The following is a 22,726-nucleotide window of genomic DNA, read 5'->3' on the forward strand; positions in this document are numbered from 1 at the left end:
ATTGTCTTGGTTCCCTTGCATCTTGTGCAAAATGGACATAGTAGGAAAGGCGCTGATATTCCGGAAGCTGAGATTACTCTGAAGAATGTTAGTGTGTTCAGGGAAAGGGTACAGATACGCTCTAGGAGGACTTTTAAAGATTTATTTATTTTAGAGAGAGAGCAGGAGCGAGTGCAGGGGGCGGAAGGGCAGAGGGAGAGAGAGAGAGAGGGAGGATCTCAAGCAGACTCCACGCTGAGCGTGGAGCCTGATGCGGGGCTCGATGCCAGGACCCTGACATCACGACCTGAGCTGAAACCAAGAGTCGGATGCTTAACCGACTGAGCCACCCAGGTGCCCCTAGAACTTTGTTTTTAAAAGAGAGGCAACATGATCTAAAGAAGGGCGATTATATTATGCCAGCTGAAGAGTAAAGGAAAAGGTATCACGAAGACTGAGCTGATGGCTGGCTGGGGCAGATCAGGGTCAAGGCACCCTTCACTTGCATCAGGAGAAAGTCATTCAATATTGTAGGTTCAGCGTTTGTTCCTAGAAACGATTTCTTCTGTGAAAAGGGAACTGTGTATGGGCTTGTAAATCTCTTAGGTGCTCAGATAGGTAGGCTATTTTAATTAGGTATCTTAAGACCATGAGCCTGTTGTCCTGGAATTTCAATTTCTTCCCGTCTTGCCTGTTGTGATGGGTTGTGTTGTAACTGATGAGGAAATAGGGTTTCTCTGTCTTGTTGGAGGATTGGAGATGCCGAGGATGTGTGTCATTGCTGCAGGGATGGTGTGCTAAGATCCTTTCTTTGTGTGATCCATCTTTTCTCTGTCTTGTCATCTACCTGGACACTCAGGATCACCACCTGGCCTTGAGTCCTGGCTGAGGGTCAGCTAACCAGTTTGCCCTTCTCTTGTGGATTGCTGGCGCCTGCAAGAGGTCTCAACTCCAGGCTCTCCCTGGTGGATTTTGCCTTAATGTGACCCTATGTAACTCCACAGACTCATGCCCCCACCCTCTGAGGTGTCTATGAACAAAGGCTTTCCTCCATCATTTCCTATGCATGTGTCCCTCGTATTATTTCATATGTGGGCATTTCTTCTCCTTTAAGAAACTAGAAACTCTTTGAAGAAAGGCTCCATAGCGATTTGAAGTGCTCAAAGAACCATGAAAACACCTTCCAAAAGCTTGATTAACCAAATTACATAGATTTTGGTTAGTTGAAGTTTTTAGGTTAACTGAAAATGAAACAGAAAACCATTTTGATTTTCTATCAAGTTAAAATAAATCCATAAGAAACTCTGCCTTAGCATGAGATAGTGTTTATTTCCACATGTATGTTAGAATTCAGTGAAAGAAAGTATTTGTGACATTTTATTATTCAGAAGCCTTAATGTGAAATTTGGTAGCTTTTACATAATGTATATCCTGTGGACATTCATAAGAGACTGAGTTTCAGAACCCTCTTTTCTCACAGAGGTATTTGGGGGAGGTTTTTTTAGTGGGAATTACTGTGTACAGATATCTTATAGATCAAACAGAAAGAAGTAACACTCAAATATGAGAAGAGAATGGCGAGCATTTATTGTGGCATTGATGCACCATAAATCTGTTGATTAAGCACACAATGTGGAGTTCACGTTGGGCCTCACATCTCCTGAATTTGACATGAGAGTGTTTCTATTTAAGGAAAGAAAGATTTGGGGCTACAAGTTCTTCAGTACTTAATTTTGAAACTAAGTAGTTGTGTGAATAAAATAATTGTGTTGTAGCAGTCCGCGGGGGATTCTGGCTTTGCATAGGTCCACAGATTGTTCGCTGGGATTGGCTGGAGACCCGTCTAGGAATCAGGAGTCAGCTTGGCCACCTCAGCCATGGGCTGTCTCGCTCCTAGCAGGTTTTAGGTTGAGTTGTTATGTAAAACATTCAAAAGCCCCTCACCCCACCTCTCCTTTGAGCTTTCTGGCAGCTCATCTCTGTGAAGCCCTGCAATCTCTCTTACAGTTTAGGGCTGGATTTGAATTGGGCTGCTGAATAATGGAATTGTGCTGTCTAATGTTAATCCCCTGGCAATCAGTCTTGTTGAAAAGAGCGTATGATTCAGTGGTGTAATGTAGAGGGAGCATAGAGCGTATGGAGTAATGCAGAGAAAGGCCCGATTATGTCACAAATTTGGGAGATTGCCCAGCCAGACGTGGGCCAATAATGACACAATGCTGGTTGGGAATATCCATTAAAGCTCAACCCCTAATAATTTTCCAAGCCTTGAACCTTCTTTATAAATAGAAGCCAAAAGTCAGTGGAGTATAAGACATTTTCAGGAAAGATGGAGGTGTGAAATACTCTCATCTTTGCTCAAAACCCCAGTAATTGCTTTGAGAAGCACTAATAAAGTAAGAATTGAGTCAGCTCGAGAGTCTCATGTAGACTTACGGGGTTGGCAGGCAGGCGTTCTGAACATCTCAGCAAGAGGCAACAAAAGGGATTCAGGCTTGAACAACGATTTTCTGGAGGCCCATAGTCCAAGTGTAATATACCGCCACGTGATAACAAGCTTCCCAGCTACAGCTGCGTCTCAGAAAAATTGGAGACTCTGTCCCAGTGAAAGTGAAGTCCTGTCCTCATTCACATTCTTCGAGGGTTTATTTTTGTTGCTATGATACATAGGTTTGCGGTTCAGATATTACGAAGCATCAAAATGGGCGAGATCTTCTTACTGAAACTCTTCCTCAGAAAGGCATTCCCATAAGCACTTTCACGTAAAAGCCGTGTAATTTAAGTGACATTCTTGTGTTCTGGAATTAAACAGCCAGCCATTGTTGTGTGTGAGGGAAATGCTCTCGTGTAGGGGAGCCCTTTTAGGAGCCTTGCTTGATCCTCATTAAAATTGACACCATTACTTTTCAGCCATTTACTTGCGAGGGAAAATTAGCACGAGACTCCGCATCTCGGTAATTGTGACTCTCGGAAACCAGGCTCCCCTCACAGGGCTGGCTCCGGGAGGTGGCGGGTCTTGGCCCTCGTTCATCAGCGAAATGAGGCTGAAGCACCGGGTTCTGATGGCTCTGCCACCAAGAAGCCGCAGCCTGGGACAGATCCCGTAACCTTGGGTTTCGCAGCCCTTGTGTCTGCGAATGAAGGAGCCGAGACCCATTTACGTCCTCAAAAGGCAGCCCGGTGGTGTGGAGAGAGCAGCAGGGCCCCGAGGGAATTGTCACAAGTCCCTTAGCCTTTCCTGAGCCTCTCCGGCCTCATCGGGGGAGTTGGAATGATGGTACTAGCTCATTCGCGTGATAGTTGTGTCTGTCTCCTAGGGGCTGCTGTGACGAGCACAAACTGGGTGGCTTAACACAACGGAAGGTGATTCCGTCTCCATTCTGGAAGCCAGACATTTGAAGTCAGGGTGTCAGTGGGGTTCGTTCCTTCTGGAGACTCTGAGGGGGGCATCAGTTTCACGCCTCTCCCCAGCTTCTGGTGGCTGCTGGCCGCCCTCGTCTTGTGGGCATGTCGCTCTCGTCTTGGCCTCTGTCTTCTTGTGGCTTTGGTCTCTGCGTCTCAGATACCCTCCCATGTGTCGCCTACAGGGACACCTGTCATTGGATTGAGGGCCCGCCCTCCATCCAGGATGGTCTCATCTCAAGATCCTTAACTTAATTACGAAGACCTTGTTTCCAAATAGGGTCACATTCACAGGTTCCAGGGGTGAGGACATGGACTTATCTTTTGGGGGGGGGCCAAGTTCAAGCCACTACAGTGGTTATGAGGAATCTGTTTGGGTTAACAGATTAAACAAAACAAAAACCCTCCACCAAATTGGCATCAGGTGGCCAGCAACAAATGCTGATTTTCTTCCTTCAAACCTGGACTTTCTGGAGAGTTAGAGGGCATCTTTAGCTATTTTTATTTTTTTAAAAGATTTTATTTATTTGAGGGAGAGAGAGCATGAGAGAGAGCGGAGGGAGAGGGAGAAGCAGGCTGAGTGGGGAGCCTGACGTGGGGCTCGATCCCAGGACCCTGTGATCATGACCTGAGCCGAAGGCAGGTGTTTAACCGACTGAGCCACCCAGGCGCCCCTAGAAGGCATTTTTAATAGCTTTCATTAGACTCCATCAGAAGTTTTATTAAATAAACTGAATGCCATGTTGGGGCCCTTCTGTGGGGGCCGTCCTGCTGGCTTTATACCTTTGGTTAATGCGGTCGTCACGGCCGTCCCAGGACTGGTCCAGTTGCAGGAGAGGATCGTGGTGTTTGAGAGCTCTAAGTTCCTGAAGGTGGCGTCCACCCTCACCTCTCACCCCGCTGATAGTTGAGGTGATGAGGGATTTATTTGCCAATGACTTAAAAGAACTCCAGAGCGGGGGCCTCCATCTAGGTGTTCTGGAAACCTGGATTAATGCTCCATGCACTGCACATGGGGGTCTCGGTTTTAGTTGTCCCATGGTGTGGACCAGCACTGCAAAACTCTGGAAAGGTGCTGCTGTTACCCCCGCCCCATGTTCAAAACAACAAGGTGAGAGAGAGAGAGAGAGGGGGGGAGTTGGAATGATGGTACTAGCTCATTCGCGTGATAGTTGTGTCTGCAAAACTCTGGAAAGGTGCTGCAAAACTCTGGAAAGGTGCTGCTGTTACCCCCGCCCCATGTTCAAAACAACAAGGTGAGAGAGAGAGAGAGAGAGAGAGAGAGATGAAAGTATTTAATGGACCAGTTGGTCCTCCTCGCTCATAGAGACCATCGGCTTTGATTTATGAACTTTTTCTCCCTTTGCATGTCCCAATTCTGCAATCTCAGAGGCCATGAGATAAGTTTTGAGCTTTTCACGTGGCGTTGGCTACTTGCGGGGCAGAGTGCAGGGGAGGTTGGAAACAGTGCCTCTGGATTTGCTGAGGTCAGCCATGCCTTGTCCTCTGTCAATCTGACTTTCTAGAGTTTTGTCCGCCCCTGAAACAAGAGCTGTAAGCTCCAGACAGGGTCTCAGTGGATGGTTGGGAGCCAGTGAGCGGCCAAGCACACCTCTGGCTGGGTGGGGGTCACTCAGGCCTCCTCACCAGCCCTGACTTGCTCAGCGGCAGAGCAGAATGGTGCTGTCGACTAGTCCTTGACATAAATCTGCTCTAACTGGGCTCCAGACATGATGGGACGGAGCCCGAAAGCACGAAGGAATCTGTCCTGGTGCTAACCCCCCTCCGGTGTGTGTTCAGGAGGAATGAAGAGTCTTTTATTCCAGGCACTGACTGATAAGCCTGGCTGTGGGGTTGACACCTGGCACTGAGCTTTTGGCAGCCCATCCCCAGCAGGAGAAGGAGAAATTGCATAAATTGTTTACTGCTCAGGGTAGCCTCTGCCTTGGGAGGACAAAGCGTCCAGTATGATCCCTGAGCAGAAGAGGGACTGAGGCAGGTTAGAGTCCCTCAAGCCACACTTCTCCAGGGTGAATTTTGGACTTTTTTTTTTTTTTTTTTTTTTGATGGGGGGCGAGGGGGGGTTGGAACAAAGTAGAATTTAAGCAAATGAAGAAGTAGTGGCCTCGTTAATTAACTGGTTGGTTTCTTACTGAAACTGTCAAAATTGGGATCATTCCTGCTCACTTGCTCCTAACGGAAGACCCCCCGTCTGTCCTCATTTCCATTACACCAGGGCTTCTAGACAAAGCTTTTGTTTCTCTGTCTGATAAAGGGTGGCTGTCGTGGTACGTAGCGTTAAACCACATGAAACCATACATCTAGAGATTTTTAACGCCTTAAACACTTGACTCTCATGTTCAAGAGTTGCCACACTCGTGCATTTCCCTGGCATCCACCAGCCTTGGCTCCACAGAGCCCGTGGTGGTTCTGAACTCAAAGCATCTCGACCTAGAGGCTTCTTGGCCAGGCCCCGTTTGATTTTCCATCTTCATCTTCTTGCTGCCAACTAATTCTTTCCTTTTCTTGCTCTGGGTTTAAGACTTGGTGTGTTTACCCTGATATTGGTCCTGCATGCCAGCTCTGGAGTGGTGAAATCGCACCCCGGGAGAGATAGGAAGCCCCCCCCGACCCGTTGACAGTGGGTTGGGGTGCCACGCTCGGTAATAGGTCACAGCGAGCGCCTTAATAAGTAAGCTTGTTCAGTTACCATAGAATCCTGGAACTGGGCAGGGTTGTGTCGGAAGCAAAGTCCTGCGCTGCTTTTGTGGCTCCAGAGCCATTTCCCCCTTTCCTTCCCTACCAGGGCTACTGTGTCAATGCTCCCAGGACTCCCCCCGCTGCCTGGAGGCACCCCTGGAGGTCCTCGTGGGAGTTACATGGTGGAGGGCTTCACATTCCATTTCCAGCTTGGAGAGCTCTGTGGCCTTGGAAGGCATGGAACCTCTGACCCTCAGTTCCCTTGTCTGTAAAGCTGGGGCGGGGGGGGGGGGGTTTGGAGGGGGCAGAGCTTCTAAATAATAGAACCACGCGCTTGATTGTTAGTCACTATCCTTACGTGGTCTCACACCTCCTCTTGGATCGTGAGGCACTCAGCGCAGCCCTGGTTAAAGGAGTGGTCTGGTTTGTCCTCTTCGTTCCTCCGGGACAGAGATTTCAAAACGTCCTTTGAGCTACTGTTTAATGGGCTTTGGGTTACTACAGAGCAGATTTTTATACCTGTTTCACAACAGGGATTCTGGGGGGCAGAAGCTGGTCAGTGGGTAGCTATGTCACTCCAAAGGTACTGACGGGCATATGAGTGCTTTCCCGCAGGACCAAGACCAGCCGGAAGTTAGTCCTTCCAGGCACCGGGCAGGTGGTGTCTTGTGTGCTCGCTGCCGAGGTTGGAGCATGTTAGGACTTCACAGCGTCAGCATTTTTGCCGTGTTCTCTGCAAGCCATCCGTTGCCCTCTGCCCCATAGTTGAGGAAGGAAGCTTTATTGATTGCTTTAGATTCTGGCAGGGGTCCTGGCTGAGGTGGCTGGGGAGAAGGCTAGGCTAATATTTGATCTCTTGTCTCATCTTTGGCATTGAGTCTATGGTGTGGGCAAAGAGGATGTGGAAGTGTCACAGACAAGTTACGGTCTTACAGCTTTTCGTAAGAAGACGGTCTCCTCACGTACCTGGTGGTAGGATGGGTCAGGGCAGGGGGTGGGGAGAAAGCTGATGCTGTCCGGGCGTGGGCGAGTGGTCCTGGCATGAGGATCTAAGTGCACTGCTGGCAGTCACAGTGCCCAGGAATGGGCTAGAACTTCGTAAGAGCTCCGGTGGTGCGTGCCGAATTGGAATAATAGAAGAAAAGCAGTTTAATGGGTGACTTTGGTTTTTAAAGATTTTATTTATTTATTTGAGAGTGTGAGAGAGAGCATGAGCAAGGGGGAGGGGGAGGGGCAGGGGGAGAGGGAGAAGCAGACTCCCTGCTGAGCAGGGAGCGCGACGCGGGGCTCGATCCCAGGACCCGCAGGATCATAACCTGGGCCAAAGGCAGACGCTTAACCACTGAGCCACCCAGGCGCCCCTAACGTGTGAGTTCTATTTGGAGTTTGGTTCTTAGCACGGTGAGTTCTCAAGCAAGTCCTCTTCAGAGCTTCTCTCCAAACACTTAATACAGCTTCAATTTCCAGTCACCTTTATAAACCAAAAGACCCCGGTTGGGAAGTATTAAGTCAACTGTCATTGAAGTGTCAATATAGAAATGCCATGAGCTTTCTTCACGTTTCAAATGATACCTCCACCAGAGCGCCTTTATGGCCACCACCTCCCTTAGGACGGGGGTGGAAGTCAGTTGATTGAGACACGGGCTCTGCCCTGTTGGAGTTCTCATGTCACAACACAGAAGACCCCAAAACTGCCACAGTGGGATGATGATAGATAGGGATGGAGGTTTCTGGAAGTTGCTAGAACTACTTTTTCTTTCTCCCAGAGCATCCCCCTCAAGAGGGTTCTTTCATGCATAAGTATACAGATCAAGTAAGTATACAAATCAACAGGTCAGACTGTGCACCAGACCTATTTCCCCTCATATCAGGTTGAAAGTGGTATTTTGCAAGACAGGTATTGGATATTATTCCAGAAGGATCATTTGACAGTTGTGCCTTCTTTGAAAAAGGAAGTCCTTTTTTTTTTTTTTTTTGACAGAGTGCACTTGAGCCGCTTGGGGTTAGGTGAAGGGGCAGAGGAAGAGGGAGAGAGAATCTTTTTTGTTTGTTTGTTTTAAAGACTTTATTTATTTATTTATTTGAAAGAGAGAGAGAGAGAGACAGGATGAGAGAAAGAGAGTGAGAGAGAAGCAAGCTCCCCGCTGAGCAGGGAGCTCAACGTGGGGCTTAACCCCAGGACCCTGGGATCATGACCTGATCCGAAGACAGTTGCTTAACCAACTGAGCCACTCAGGTGCCCCAGGGAGAGAGAATCTTAAGCAGGCTCCGTGCCCAGCACGGAGCCCAAAATGGGGCTCAATCTCCCGACCCTGAGATGATGACCTGAGCCGAAATCAAGAGTTGGACACTTTAACTGACTGAGCCACCCAGGCGCCCCAAGGAAGTCCTCATTTTATTGGGTTCAGTATACACTCTGGACTGGGCCTGAAAAGTAAAAGATTCAGTCCTTTGCGTTTTACGTTTTGGCCAGTAGAAACAAAACCATTCTGGGTGTGAAACCATCAGCGAATGTTCAGTGGGGAATAGGCTGGGTTGCAGGCTGGCTTGAGGCGTCCCAGCAGGCTCAGACGATGAGAAGTGGAGCCTCTCATGAGCTGGGTGACTATCTGGACACTTCTCTGTAGGTGACGCTGACAGTAAGGAGTATCGAGAATCACTTCTAGGTTCAGTGTCTGAGTTTGCCTCTAAGAAAACGAATGAGGTTTTATCATTTAACTTCTCATGTGGTTTGTACCAAAAGGGGGAAGTATTTGTTTGCTCAGATGGGCTGAAAGCTTTAACTTCTGCTTGAACCACCCCAGGAGCAAAATAAAGCTTCGAAGAGATTAGTCTGATAGATTTTTCTAGACTTCCTCTAGAATGAAGGCCTTTTCATGGTGGGAGTTGATTAACCTGTGAACATTATAAATGTAGACCTCTTTCCATGCCTGTACATATCGATGATTTCATTCTTATTTGTGACCCATATGCTCTTCTGTCATGGAGAGTGTATAATTTATTTCATCATTCCCCCCCCCCCCCCCAGTGGGTGTTTAGCTTGTTTTCCAGTTACAAAAGAGGCAAGTTTTGTGCACACCTTTGTTGGGCACCTGGGTGACTCTTTTTCTGGGATGGATTTCTAGAGCTGGACTAGCTGATCTCTTTGATGTCACTGAAACATCTCCAACCTAAAGAGCTTCATTTTGTGTGCTGCTGTCTTTGGGGGCTCCCCAGTGATTTGATTTTTAGCTTCTCTGCAAGTCATTTGAGAGAAGGCATTCTGATTTGGAGTTCAGCAGAAAGGTATGTTTCATTCCGGGACTTTGAAAAAACATCTCCAGCATGCTCTTTCCATGGAGAAAACCCAGCTATGCAGACACCAGCTGATAGTCTTACATTCCTGAAGGATGTTGCACCCCCTATGGCGAGTGGCGGGGTGCTGAGGCTCTGTGATGTGGCTCCCAGCATGACCACTCTCAGCTGTGTTTACCCCAGCGCCACTGGAGCGAGCTTGGGGAGACTGACGTCTGAGTTTTACATCAGCGTGAAAACCAAGCACAAGACAGGGAGGGCCCTTGTGCGGAGTCTTTGTGTCAGAACAGAGAAAAGCTCTCAGTAAACTCGACAAGGTAAATACACTTAACTAATTGAGAAGGCAGGTTTTCCATGACCCTAGAGATAGATCTTGTTCGCTCTCTGATAGTAGTCACCTTTGCCGTGTCTCCCTTTAAAAAAAAAAAATGGTGGCTAAGTCTAAAAAAAAAAAAAAAAGGCTGTATAACAAAATGTACCATTTTAGTCAATTTTGAACGTGCACTTTAGTGGCATGAAATATACATTCACGTGGTTCTGCAACGATCACCACCGTCTATCCCCAGAGCTTTCCATCGCCCCGAAGCCATGTCTCTCTTTAACTAAAGGAAGGGCATTTTTGAAACTCACTTGGACATAACTTTGTGGTCACCTAAGAGTCTTCAGTTCCGGTTTACCTTTTGAAGGCACAGAGCTCAGGGTATCGTAAACATTTGGGGTGTAAGTAACACACTGCCCGGCTTCGGTAATTTGCCCAAGAAGACCTAAATTGACACCCAGCTGGTAGAAGCCACTCAGCCCCCAGCCACATAATGCAGTCGATGACATTAATTAGGGAAGGCACTTTGCCTTCACCTGCTTTGGTCTTCCCAGGCCGCCCCGCCCCAGCAAGCACTTCACTCCGCTCTCCACCTCATCGAGCAAGCACAAAGGAATTAGTGGTGTTTTGCTTCTAGCATTTCACATGGTGCAGCCTCCTTAAGTCACCGAGGGACTTCAGCACCAGAGGGGAGACCCTGTGGCTTTCCCCAAACAGGCCTGGTCTGCAGACTTTTTTGCTCTCTCTCTGCAGGAAAAATGTGTATGTTTTGGAGGAAGCTGGATCCCCACTCAGCCCGGTTCTGCAAGACTTTCAGGGTCAGATGTCCAGGCGGGAGGAAAATGAGGCTCAGCTAAGCTTGGGACAGAGAGAGAGAGCAACACACCAGTCACCTTCTACGAAAAGGCATTTTTCCTTTTTTTTTTTTTTTAAGTTATTCTGGGTGCTCAGTACCCCAGGCCACTGCATCTGTTCTAGAAGATGACAAGTCAGAATACCAGCTACCGGTACTTGGGCTCTTTTTAAAACAGTCCAATGTCTAAAAGAGATCAGTCCTACTGATCAGTGCTGATTTCTAGAGGCTGGAGAAAACGTAGGGAAAACAAAACTCAGAACCCAACTTGATTTCTCCTGACTGTGTTGAATGCATTAGGTAGAGTCTTGACAAGGCAATGAACTCATTCTACTAATTGTAATTAGTGTGAGGTCTTTGGCAGGTTATTGGGCTCCTCAGACTTCAGAGGGCTTTGATCGCCTCTTGCTAACTGGTTTAATGCGTTTTTTATGCAACAAAAGCAACCACTACCTACTCTTTAGAAAACAAGCGAGGCTGGGCTTTAGAAAAAGAATTCTCCGTTGTTTTCACTTGTCCTCCAAATCGTGTAGAACGTTCTTTCTCAATTCAGGCCCTTGGAGTTGCTAAGAAACTGCCATTTAAGAGGAAGGGTAATTAAATTTTGATTTCAATTTAAGGACAGAGCAGGCAAGGTTCTCTACACTCCTTACATGAATGGGTGCCCCAGACCAGGGAACATGCTGTTTCCAGATCAACACTGGGCACTCGGTGTGATTCGGGTCTCTGGGTGTTTTGCTGCCGAGAGAACAGCTTTGAAATGGTTCTTTGTGGCAAGTACTGCTGAACTTTTGGGGAGAAATACTCAGGAGACCAGTGTGTGCTGGGAAACCAGCAACTCTGGGCTTGATTAATTTATAGGTGTAATTTAAGAACCTGGTCTCCTTCTGATCCCCGGGATGCGTATTTACTGAGCCTGTAGGCATGAGGCCTCTCTTCTCCGTGGACGTTTTTTATGGCCTTGGCTATGTCAGAGCAAAAGTTGTAGATCTCTTATGAGCCAAGCATATTATTATGTCCAGAGGAGGACTGGCATGTTATAAAGTTTCAGTGGTCAATTAACAAAGATTTATTCTTTGTCACTCAGGTATTTTCTTTTTCTCAATAATTACGTCTTGGAACGAAGCAGGCTGTTTTCCGCCTGTTCTTTCTGATTGTGACTCCCAGCGTCAGAGCAGGACTTGGGAGGGTCAGTCTCGAAATTCAGACTCGTAGCTGCTGGGTGTTCTGCTTGAGGAAAGTGGACTCACTTGGAGCTCTTGACAAAAGGGAGTGAGAGAGAGAGAGAACTCGTGGGGGAGAGCATGTATTTTTTAAAGCACTTCAGTCTGTGTTTACTACGCATCAATTTGGTGGAACCTCCTTCCAGCCGGGCAGCCGGTGCCCCATCGGCAGCAACCGCACCCTCCGGGCTTCGTTCCCTTCTGTCTCAAGTTGGAAGTCGCATAGAGGCCCGAGAGTCACTCCTTTAAAGGTACGCGACCTGGTTCGGGTCTGCGCAGTGACCTTCTGCCACCTGTTGTGCTCAGAATGTGTATTTCGCACTAAGGACACAGGGGTTGAGCTGCTCATCAGCTTTTCGGTTTTCCTTATATTTATTTCACTGCCCCTGGAAAGAGAAAAATCTGTTTTCTGTAAGATCTGAGAGTTAAACATGCAGTAAGAAAACCTTGCCTAAAACTGTAAAACCTTCCTGGTAGAGAGGCTGTGATTTTTGTTATCCCATAGAAGACTGAGAGATGGGCCAGCTCTGAGTTTTAGTCCGTGACCCAGAGATATTTCATTGACTTCTTCTTTTTATATCGGCCTGTTGCCCAAAGCGTTGGGAACCTGGGGGATTTGCTCTGCCTGGGGCCTGGTGAGGTTCCAGGGAGAGCACATTAGCCTTTGGGGGGCGGTCCTCGTGCCCACCATCACTGCCTTGTTCCCGGGGCCCCCTGGGGAGCTGGCCACAGAGGTCCCATCTCTGCAGGAGCTGTTGCCTGCACCCTGGTCTCACCCCTGTGTTTCGGAAGTTAGAACAGGAGTTCTACCTTCTGTCACCCCCTTCCTGCTGGTCCCTGTTCTTTCGGGTCTGACAGACACCAGGGAAGAGCGATCGCTGAAGGATTTGAGAGGAGGCACAGTTCGGGGGATGCCGGCATCCCGGGACCTTTCCCAAGATGTTTGGGGCCTGGTCTCTGACTTGTTTAAGGGCAGAGAATAAGGTTGCAAAGGAAATCAAAGCCTGATGTGGAGAACGAAACATGAGGCCTACTGACTTTTTAAAAACATTTTAAATAACATTCTCTAAGGTTTCATTTTATACTGAAGGCAGCTGTAATAAGTTTTGGAAGACGGTGTAAGGTTTCGATTACAGAGAGATCCCGACTTGCAGTTTTTGTACCCAAAGTGAGAAAGGGTGGAGGTATGCGGGGGTGGTTAAGAGGTTATTTTGTATAAGGTGAGAAAATTTGAAAGGATACATTCAGGACTGCAAGTGGTAACATTTGGTACGCCGTAATTTGCAAATGCAATAACATTAAACCATTGCAAAGGCTTTTTTTTTTCCCCTGTCTTGGTGAAAATAGTCCGGATAGCAATGGAATAACTTAACAACTGGAACGTAGCAGCACGTTGACCACAAGTAAAACAAGGCTGCACCTCTGCAGCGGGCCCTGCCCGTGTTGCCCCAGTGACTACGTTCTCTGCTGAAGGCTGGCGCCGGCCGGAGAAGGCGGCCTTATGAAAGCACTCATTGTTCCCAGGGCATCATTATTTGGTATTACATGCACAATGTTTGCTTGTGAAACGATTTATTGGAAACAAGTATGTTTAAGAAGGAGAATTTGGTTTGAAATTCAGTTGATCTGGCTTATGACATTTAAGATTTTATAGGACCTTTGTTTCTAAGAATAAATATTTAGATCCACTGTAAATATTTATCTTAAAACACACAAACACACACACACAAAACTGGAAAACCGAGCCAGGGAATGAATGGATACCTAAAATGCACTTCTCTGCAGGAAAGAGTAAACTCCCTCAATATGAGGTATGTGTAAAGGAGTGGATTTTGTGAGCTTGGCTGGCAGTATCCAGTCCAGAGGACAGTGTGTGTGTGTGTGTGTGTGTGTGTGTGTGTGTGTGTGTGTATGTGTGTGTGTATACTTGACTGCTCTTCTCACGTGGATGGGGCTAGCTGGGATTAAACCAGCCCTGCCCCTTCCAGCTGCAAGCCGGGTACCCGTGGCATCCAGCTGGCTGCCACACCTGACGGGGAGGCTGGCCGTGGCGCATCACAGGGATGGTGTGTCAGCCGAAGGGTGAGGCTTTCTGGTTATGTTTGAAGGGGTCCTAGCTTTGAGATTTTCTGTCCGCAAAAGTAGGACTTCTGGGTTCTTTGCTCAGCCTACAGCGTAATGTTGGGAAATGAATGACTTCTTTGGAGGCTCTGAAATCCTTATCTTTTTAATGTGAAAGTGTAGGTGTCTGTGAAGTGATGGAAGATTCTGGAATGAAATGTGTTAAGAGTAACCCACTAGCACTTTTTTCCTTTCCTTTCCTTTCCTTTCCTTTCCTTTCCTTTTCTTTCCTTTTCTTTCTTTCTTTCTTTTTTTTTTTTAATTTTTAAAGACCAGCAGACTTGTGCAGTAAAATCAATTTGCACATGGTTTGGCTTGTGTCCAACAAATTCCAGCAAATGATATTTTAATCTGAAAGGCCCAAATATAGAAGGGTTTAGATATCTATCATTCTAATTTGCTATTTCCAATCCAGTGCACAGGGATACTCAGGTGTAGGGTGGAGGCATCTTTGGTGTGTTGGGTTGGCTGGGATCTCCTTCTTTCCCTTGGCCATTTTTTAAGCTGGGAGTTAAAGACAGTGGTATCTACAGTGTGGGGAGACAGAGGGGGAGGCTGGCTTGTACGTGCAGGTACGTGGGGGTGGGGTGATATGTTTGTGGATGGCTGGCTGGATGACTGGGTATGTACTCTTGAGCGAATTGTCACGTAGTAAGATGGCAGTCCGCCTGGGGTTCTAGAGCCTTTGTGGACTGGATCACACAACGGGCTGGTGTGTTACCAGATTCTTGAGGACTCTTGCCTACAGTTTCTCATATACCTTGACCTGGTTGTCTCTATATGATTTCTGTAGAGACCCCCTCTAAACGGGAGAGGAACTTTTCCAGGCATAAAATGAAGTGTGTCTTTTGTTGAGAACTTTTTGCCTAGAGAGAGAGAGGCAGGGCAAGTGAGGGTGGGGAGTGATGGCTAGCATACCCTCCCCGGGGCTTCCTTGAACACGGCCTAGAACATCGCCAGGATTGGGGAACTGGTGTCTGTCTGTGGTTCTTTTGGTGCCACATCTGAAGAAGGAATGTCTGCTGGTGCATCTAGCGTTTGGCAGACAGTAACACTTAATATATATCGAGGTAATCAATGGATGGATGTTGAATAAAAGTAGTGAAGTCCAGAGTAAAGGGATGAACCCAGTTATTCATTCAGTCTGTTCTTCACTCTGAGCTCCTGCTTTCGGTTTTTCTTTCCAAAATAAGAAATGGAGGTTTTCTCAGAGCGCCTTAGAGAATTTTCGGGAGACACTGTGTAGGGGAGCCATTTTGGTGTTCAGGGTGACCTTAGGCTTGTCCCTTGCCTGTGGTGTTAAGCTTATGGTCAGAGTGAGTCTCTGATATTATCCCAAGTGGGACAAGTGAAGAGGCCCCCGTCCCCTGCCATTTGTCCTTTCGATTGTCAACATAAAATCTTACCCCTTGTTCAGTAGGTGGCCACGGACAACCGATAACTTGAGATATCAGAAGTTTCTTCTCTCTGTTTTCTAAATAAGTATTCTTTTTACAAGGGTTGTGCTCCAGCAGTCTCCTTTGAAGTCGGTTTTGTTATGCATTGGGCCGCAGTGTTATTTCAAAGGAGTCAGCCAGCAGACTTGAGGCCTTTTTGGCTTGTGTTCATGAACAGCCTTCTGGACAACACAACTTATTTATTCGGCTCTCCCCTCTCCTCCCTCTCTCCCTCAGAGCGATCGCCACACCGGCCCATCCTCCAAGCTGGACTGCCAGCGAACGCCTCCACTGTGGTCGGAGGCGACGTGGAGTTTGTCTGCAAAGTTTACAGCGACGCCCAGCCCCACATTCAGTGGATCAAACATGTAGAAAAGAATGGCAGCAAATACGGGCCCGACGGGCTGCCTTACCTCAAGGTGCTGAAGGTGAGGACTTTCTGAATCTGAAGGGACCCACACCTGGGGTCTCCGTCGTGGACGTGGGGACAGGTTCTTTGATTTCCCGTTGGATCTGTTGGTCTTACTTGACCGGCCAGAAGAGAGTGTGGTAGGGAATTAGCAGATTATTAGGCTTGCTAGTAAAATTGCAGAAGGGGATGGGGGGGGAGGGGGAGGGGGAGGGAAGGGCTATTCAAGTAGGAGTCAGAATAATTCAGCTACTTATTGGCCCTGAGATCTCATATGAGATATTGAGGCTTAGCTGCACAACCATAAAAGTGGGGATCATGGTGCCATCTCCCCTACGGGGTGGTTGTGCAGAATCCATGCGATGGCCTGCATTGAAAGAGCTTTGTGAACTCGCGTGGTACCAGTGTTTATGGTTAACGCCGATGTCGACTTCTCTTAATACGACGTTAGGATCAAATTGGAGTAGCCATCTGTCAGAGGCAATTTACATTCTACTTTTAAAAGAAGGCTTTGGCCTTTGAAATTCATTCACATGTGGTTTAGACAATAAACTTCAGAAAATGCTTCTGCACCAGTGAAAGGTTGAACAAGGAGACTTCCTTTCTCCTTGTATTTCGTGTTTGGTTCCTTCCAAGAGGGGACTTGGTGATAGCATCGGCCTCTTTAATTTTTAGCTCTGTCTTGCTCTTCAGGACGGTGATAGCAAGTGGTAACTAAGTCTGTACAGCCTCTCCTTAGCCACTGCCTACCACGTCTCTCTCATGTAGGTGCTCACAGAGAACGTCCTTAAAAAGAACAGTCTTCCCATAGAACCATAGGTAGCTCCACTAAGAACTCTCAGCCAATGAGGTGTTCTCCCCAGCTGAGAATCCCAGTGGTCAAAAGAGCTGGAAAAAGACGACCAGCCTGGGGAACCGCGGGTGCGTTCTGCTCGGTGTTGATCACACCTTCTATCCATCTCCCCTGGGTCACTTCCATGGCTCACCAGTTAGCTTATTTTGTTCTGTCTAAGCCCACAACCCTGTAAGGCAGCTCCTTAGACCTAATGGAGATTTGTTTTTTTTTTTTTTTTTTTGGTGATGTGTTGGTGGTGGGTCCCTAAGACAGTGCAAAGTCCTTCCTGGTTGGCCGTTATATTGTTCTCCTGTGTCTGTTCCAGCACTCGGGGATAAATAGTTCCAATGCAGAAGTGCTGGCTCTGTTCAATGTGACTGAGGCGGATGCTGGGGAGTATATATGTAAGGTCTCCAATTATATAGGGCAGGCCAACCAGTCTGCCTGGCTCACTGTCCTGCCAAAACAGCAAGGTAACAATGTTTTGTGTTTTTATTTTTTGTTTTTTTTTGTTTTTTAAAAGAAGGCTGGAATTAGAAGCTGAAAAGATTTGGTGCTTTGGGAGACTGCAGGCAGCTTCTAGGATGACTCTGTGGCCTTGGTATATTCGTCATAATCTTTCTTCGGTGATGCAGCTGGTAGGATACCAGCAGCCATGGAAAAATGCCCACAATGTTCAAAGTGCTTGCTCTCGTTTCCTCTAAAGATTACCTGCCACCCCCCTGCAAACCACCCCCCCACCCAGTTTTTAAGTCGTTCCTTCTGGTTTATCTTGTTTAGGCTGCACATTCCCTGTCATTTCTGCACACCAGCAGCAGTTTCAACACACACAGGCATGCCTGTTGAATTTGGGACATTTACACATCAGCAGAATTCATGCCTTCTTCTGCCCCAGATTGATAGAGAAATATTGGCATGCGATAATTTTTCCAACAGAATATCATTTCCTTGGTTACATAATGAGTGCTTAGGAGATACTGTCCTTGACCTTGCTCCTAAGTTGGAGCATAATCCATCTTGTGGATGTGGACACTGTTGAAGGCAGCGGTTGACATTCTTTGTCACGACTCACACTCAAATGTTTATATCGAAGGAAAAAAAAAAGACCCAGTTTCTTTGCTACCAAGATTGTACTTTCATGCAGTGTGAGTCAGAATGGTTCCCTGTGAATATCAGAGTCTGGTAACCGACACAATATTCCACCCTGGTTGGTCCCCACCAGGCTGGAAGGATGTGCCAGGTGTCCACTTGGGCGTGTCTCCAGGGTTTTGCTTTATAGCACAATAATTTAGACAGCACCATCCTTTTCTCAAGGTGGGAGTCTGCAGCCAACAGGACCAGAACCCAGCTGGGACTTTTGGGTGCTTACATTTTTGGAAAACCATCCCTAAATCCAAAGCAACACAAAGGCCAAGAGAAAACGGATCTCTGTGGGTTGATTTTTCCATGCGTCCGATTGCATGCATGTCTAGGTGGTGAAGCCGGTGTGGTGACGGGCCTGTGGAAGCGAGCTGCTCAGTGTCTCTCGGTTGTGGGCTTTGTGGACGGGCTGCGATCGGAATCTTCTGGTGGCCAGCACCTGCCGGAGCCCCTGGTGCAATGCCTCATGGTTCCACGGCCCCCTCCACGATCATCCCTGTGTTGTCTAGCCTTTTCTCTTGCTTCCCTGTTTTCTAGGCCGCCGGTGTTAATACCACGGACAAAGAGATTGAGGTTCTCTATATTCGGAATGTAACTTTTGAGGATGCTGGGGAATATACGTGCTTGGCGGGTAATTCTATTGGGATATCCTTTCACTCTGCATGGTTGACCGTTCTGCCAGGTATATACTGCTCTTTCTCGCCATGGTTTTTTCCCTTTTCTGGGTTGATTGCTATAAAATTAACACAGCTTCTGTTCTCAGAAATGGCCCCTTTTATCCTGGCATAAAGATTCTCAAAAATGCTGAAAATTATCCCCCGGGGATAAGAAAGTTGCCTTTGGAAATTCACTTACAATGAGATCCCACACTCCCATTTATGATCAAGTGAAATTTCATCCTTTAAAACCCAAAGGGATCTTATATTTTCAGTGAGTCATTGAATCATTGTATAAATTCACCCATCCACATTTCTTTTAAGGAAAAGAAGGGGAAATTACTTTGTAAAATTCAAAGTAATTTTTTCTCATTTCAGATTCCATTTCACTAAAACCCCATATGTACTTTTATTACGTTGTTCCACTCTCTCTTTTTTAATGATATGCAAATAGGTGGATGTATGTTGGGGTGCCTGGGGAGAAGCACCTCGGCACATAGGACGTACAGAAGCAGTGTGTTACCTACCTCGGGAATCGGTGGCTTGCTGCATGTTGCAATAAAATGGACCCTCAGTTTGCCTTTCCTGCAAAGCATGTTCTCGCCAACTTGGGCTTGATGTTATTTCCTCCCTGTGGAGAAATCAACATCAGCGAAGCCCTGTTGCCTACATACTGCCTCTGTCTGAATCTTTAACCGACATCTCTGTCCTTGTCAAACTTCTCCTGATAATCACGATCTACTTTGATGTGTCTGTCTCTTTGTCATTTCCTTTGTGAAGCTGCATAGACTGGTTTGCTAGCTCATGATGTTCCACTCCAGTTATTAATTCCTTATTTTTAGAGTATGGTGCCTACCTGCATGCTTATTTTCATACCTAGTAAAAAGAAATTGATCATTTCATTTTGTGCTGTGCTGCTGGGAGTTTTGACTATCTTGCAAGTATTTTTTCTGATTAAAATGTATGAGCTTTAAATAATACCATTGCATCCATTTTCCCTTTTGTTGTGAGTCTGCTCTGTGGATATTTGCTTTGAAACAATGAGATGCCTCTTATGTTGAGCTTGCTTTTTACTTGTAGTACTGCATTCTGCAGGTGCCTAATTGGCACTTCTTAACCAATTTGCCTGACAGTACTAGCACATTAACTAAGAATGCAGTGCGAGAAAAATACCGTTTGGAAATACACTGCTTGTAGCTCAATGACCATTGAGGACTGAGGAGGGAGCAGCTATTACTGGAAGTTGATCTAAGAACGTGCTACCTTAAGTAATTATGTGGAAACTCACGTTAATACCGTTTCTATTTTTTTCTTTAAGAGAAAAGTTGTAGTGACCTCAGTATAACCAGAGAACACAAATCTTAAATGGTAATTGATTAAGGGATATTAGAAGCGTTCCATGGTACAGACATAATGATTGTATATTAAAGGCAATTTGGCCCTTAAATTCAGTTAATTTGTTTATTTGGTTGAATAATATGCTGGACTGTATTAAGAAATTTGAAACCTTTCTGGACCAGCCTACTAGATGAGTATTTATTTCATTTCATATGGAAGTGTGTTCATCTGGGGTAAATCGCCCTGTCACATGTTCCTTTGGAAGAGCTCACCCAAATAAGAGTGAGGTACCATCTCTTCACATGCATAAGTGTGCATTGTTTATATTTACGAATTTTTGATTTGGTTTGCGTCAGAGACCACCATGGAAGACAGTCCTTTTTTTTTTTTTTTTTTTTTCCCCTGCAGTTGTGGATGGATAACTGTCCTATTCTGCCCAAATGTCTGCCAGAATGTGGCCCTGTAGCCTGCCCTTTGTGCCTTGGAGGCAGCCAATCCATCACGATCACTGGATTGCAGAGGCCCATTGAGGCTAGAGCTAGTGGCTGCTTGGGCCCCGGTGGTCAAGTGGGGAGCCCTTGGTTACTCACCTTCATTTGGGAGAGGTGCATGGCGGGCCCATAGCCCATGCCATTCTGCAGCATTGAGTCATTGGGAAGCCTGTCCTTGGGAATGGTCATCCCCTTGTGATTCGTTTAGCTCTGCCGGGATGCAGCAACCCCATGTCCTAACTCTGTGGCCTGCTTATCTGTTCCTCCCCTGTGGTCTACACTCTAGCTCCTGTAAGAGAAAAGGAGATTACGGCTTCCCCAGACTACCTGGAGATAGCCATTTACTGCATAGGGGTCTTCCTCATTGCCTGTATGGTGGTGACGGTCATCCTGTGCCGAATGAAGACCACGACCAAGAAGCCAGACTTCAGCAGCCAGCCAGCTGTGCACAAGCTGACCAAGCGCATCCCCTTGCGGAGACAGGTAACAGAAAGTAGATAAAGAGTTTGAAGAAATTTACTCCTCCCCCCACGCCCCAGCCAGCCCTTGGGTCTGTTTCTCGGCTACGATATCCTCTACTTCTGCGAGCTTCGCTGTGCGAGCGGTCCCGACATGCCTCTCAGTGGCTCTCTAGTTAGTGTTGGGGGCTCAGAGAGTCAAGCCCTGGTGCCTCAGTGGGGTCAGCTGAGTCAAGTTCCAAGGACAAGAAAGCATGACGGTGTGAGACTCTGGTAGCTAATCGGTAGGACTGGAAATAACACGGGGAGGCAATGCCCTTGTGTGTTTGAGGCTCAAGTGTAGTGGTCTTGTTGAATCATAGGCCACTTTTGTCCCCTGTGATCTAATACTGTTTTTGAGACAGGCTTATGCCACTAGTTGGAAAGGGCGGGACTCTAGTTCTCTTTGACTTATATTTTAAATCAAGGTCAGAAACTTATGCCCTGGAGATGAAAGTGAACTACTGCTTGATTTAGACCAGACTATGATGTCTTTCTTAACTGGGTTTTCGCTCGACCTCTCTGATTCTTAAAATAGAAATGTATGCATATATGATGTTATTGTTAATCGTTCGCAAGTGTGGCTATGGATTTGGTGGTAGAAAGATTTTTATATTGAATGAGCAACAGATTGTTCTTAACCCCGTGACTGGCCTTTGGTGGTTACTTTTTGCTTGTGTGTGCCTCCTGATTGGTGTCATTTTGCTTTGCGGAGAGGGCAGGATAGAGCCTCTACACCTTTGTCTTAACCCAAAGCTGCAAAGCCGAGTGAGACAGGATATGCCCTGACTCTTTCTTCTGTGTTCGTGAAGATGGAAGGGGAAGGCAGGTATGAATGGGAAGTGTTTACAAATAAGTATTGGGAACTTTGTTCCGATCGAGGAATTTCTTTTGAGACAACCAAGTGAAATGGCTAACTCACCGGCTGTATTGCAGTATGTGCTTTAGTAGAATTTGACAGGGCGTTTGTCAAAATTACAGAATCCTTAGTCTTAGCCCTGGAGATTCTCGTCCAGTAGATCTTGAAATGGGGCCCAGAACCTGCATTTTAAGTGGGTCCTTGGGTGATTCTGAAATGTACTCCGAGAAACTCTGGGTTAATCCCAGCCCTGCCCCTCCTGGGACTTCAGGTGGCGATGACATTTTCTGGATCTGGCGTTAGCACGGATTAGGAACCAGTCGGCCAGCCACAGTTTTGGCATGGCTCTTGCTGTTCTCGACCCAGCTCCAAGCTCCAGGCTGAATGGGTCCTTGTTGACTCCTTTGAAGCCACGTATCAGGCAGCTCTTTATTCTTCTTAGAGACTGAGGATAGCGTTTGGAGTGTGTTGTCAAGTGCAGGTGATTGCCCAAATTATGTTAAGAGCAAGGGAGATAAAGGTGCCCATTGGGTGACTTTTGCCACCAAGAATGCTATTGTTATTGAAATGACACCACTGTCATTCTTGGGGCCTTCTAGAGAAGCAAGGATGGGGCCACTTGCCTGACTCTGGGAGAGTCCAGTCTGAAGGTGACTCTTCACATGGCTGGATGGTGCCTTCAGTGACCTTCAGGGGCCGTGGCCACCCTTCCCCCTCCCTCCTTCTTTCCACTTACCTCTGGGCCATTCTTCAGCCACCATCTTGAGAACCTGACCTCAGGGAGTTGGAAAAGGGAGTGGTGTTCCCATCTCTATTATTAATTTTTTTTTTCTAATAAGGGAAAATGCTACCTTCTGGAGGAAACTTGCAATTTGGTGTAGCTAGACCATTGGCCCATAATGATGTCATCATCTTTTTTTCCGCCACTATTACAATGCTCTTTTTTTTAAACTTAAATATAAAAGACATAGCTGCCCTTAAAAATCTCCTTGACTCAACCCTAGTCATCTTATTATCATTTCTCTTTGACTCACTGGCCTTTCTTCTTTGTCTCCACCTCTGTTGGTCATTCTTGTTATACTCTCCCCTGTATAACAAAGGGGAACATTGGGTTTTTCTCCTTTTTTCTCCCTCCTTTCTTTTTCTTTCTTTCTTTCTTTCTTTCTTTCTTTCT

At 46.8% G+C, this 22,726-nt stretch overlaps 1 protein-coding gene across 17 annotated transcripts in view; it reads left to right on the forward strand.

The window, feature by feature from the left end:
* FGFR2 (fibroblast growth factor receptor 2) overlaps positions 1 to 22,726 on the forward strand; it is a 99,978-nt gene that overhangs the window by 48,972 nt on the left and 28,280 nt on the right. For 7 of the 17 annotated variants that reach the window (XM_073904094.1, XM_073904095.1, XM_073904096.1 and 4 more), the window contains 3 exons: positions 15,565 to 15,755; positions 16,897 to 17,044; positions 20,483 to 20,685. In XM_073904094.1, coding sequence (XP_073760195.1) covers positions 15,565 to 15,755; positions 16,897 to 17,044; positions 20,483 to 20,685 — 542 coding nt within the window. Of the gene's footprint in view, positions 1 to 15,564; positions 15,756 to 16,896; positions 17,045 to 18,248; positions 18,394 to 20,482; positions 20,686 to 22,726 lie in introns of all 17 variants that reach the window. The other 10 variants (XM_073904089.1, XM_073904098.1, XM_073904100.1 and 7 more) reach the window with 4 other exon arrangements.

Source organism: Callorhinus ursinus, unplaced genomic scaffold (genome assembly GCF_003265705.2).
Source record: "Callorhinus ursinus isolate GAN/ISIS: 27379988/994484 unplaced genomic scaffold, GSC_fseal_2.0 scaffold20, whole genome shotgun sequence".
NCBI classification, from domain to species: Eukaryota; Metazoa; Chordata; class Mammalia; order Carnivora; family Otariidae; genus Callorhinus; species Callorhinus ursinus.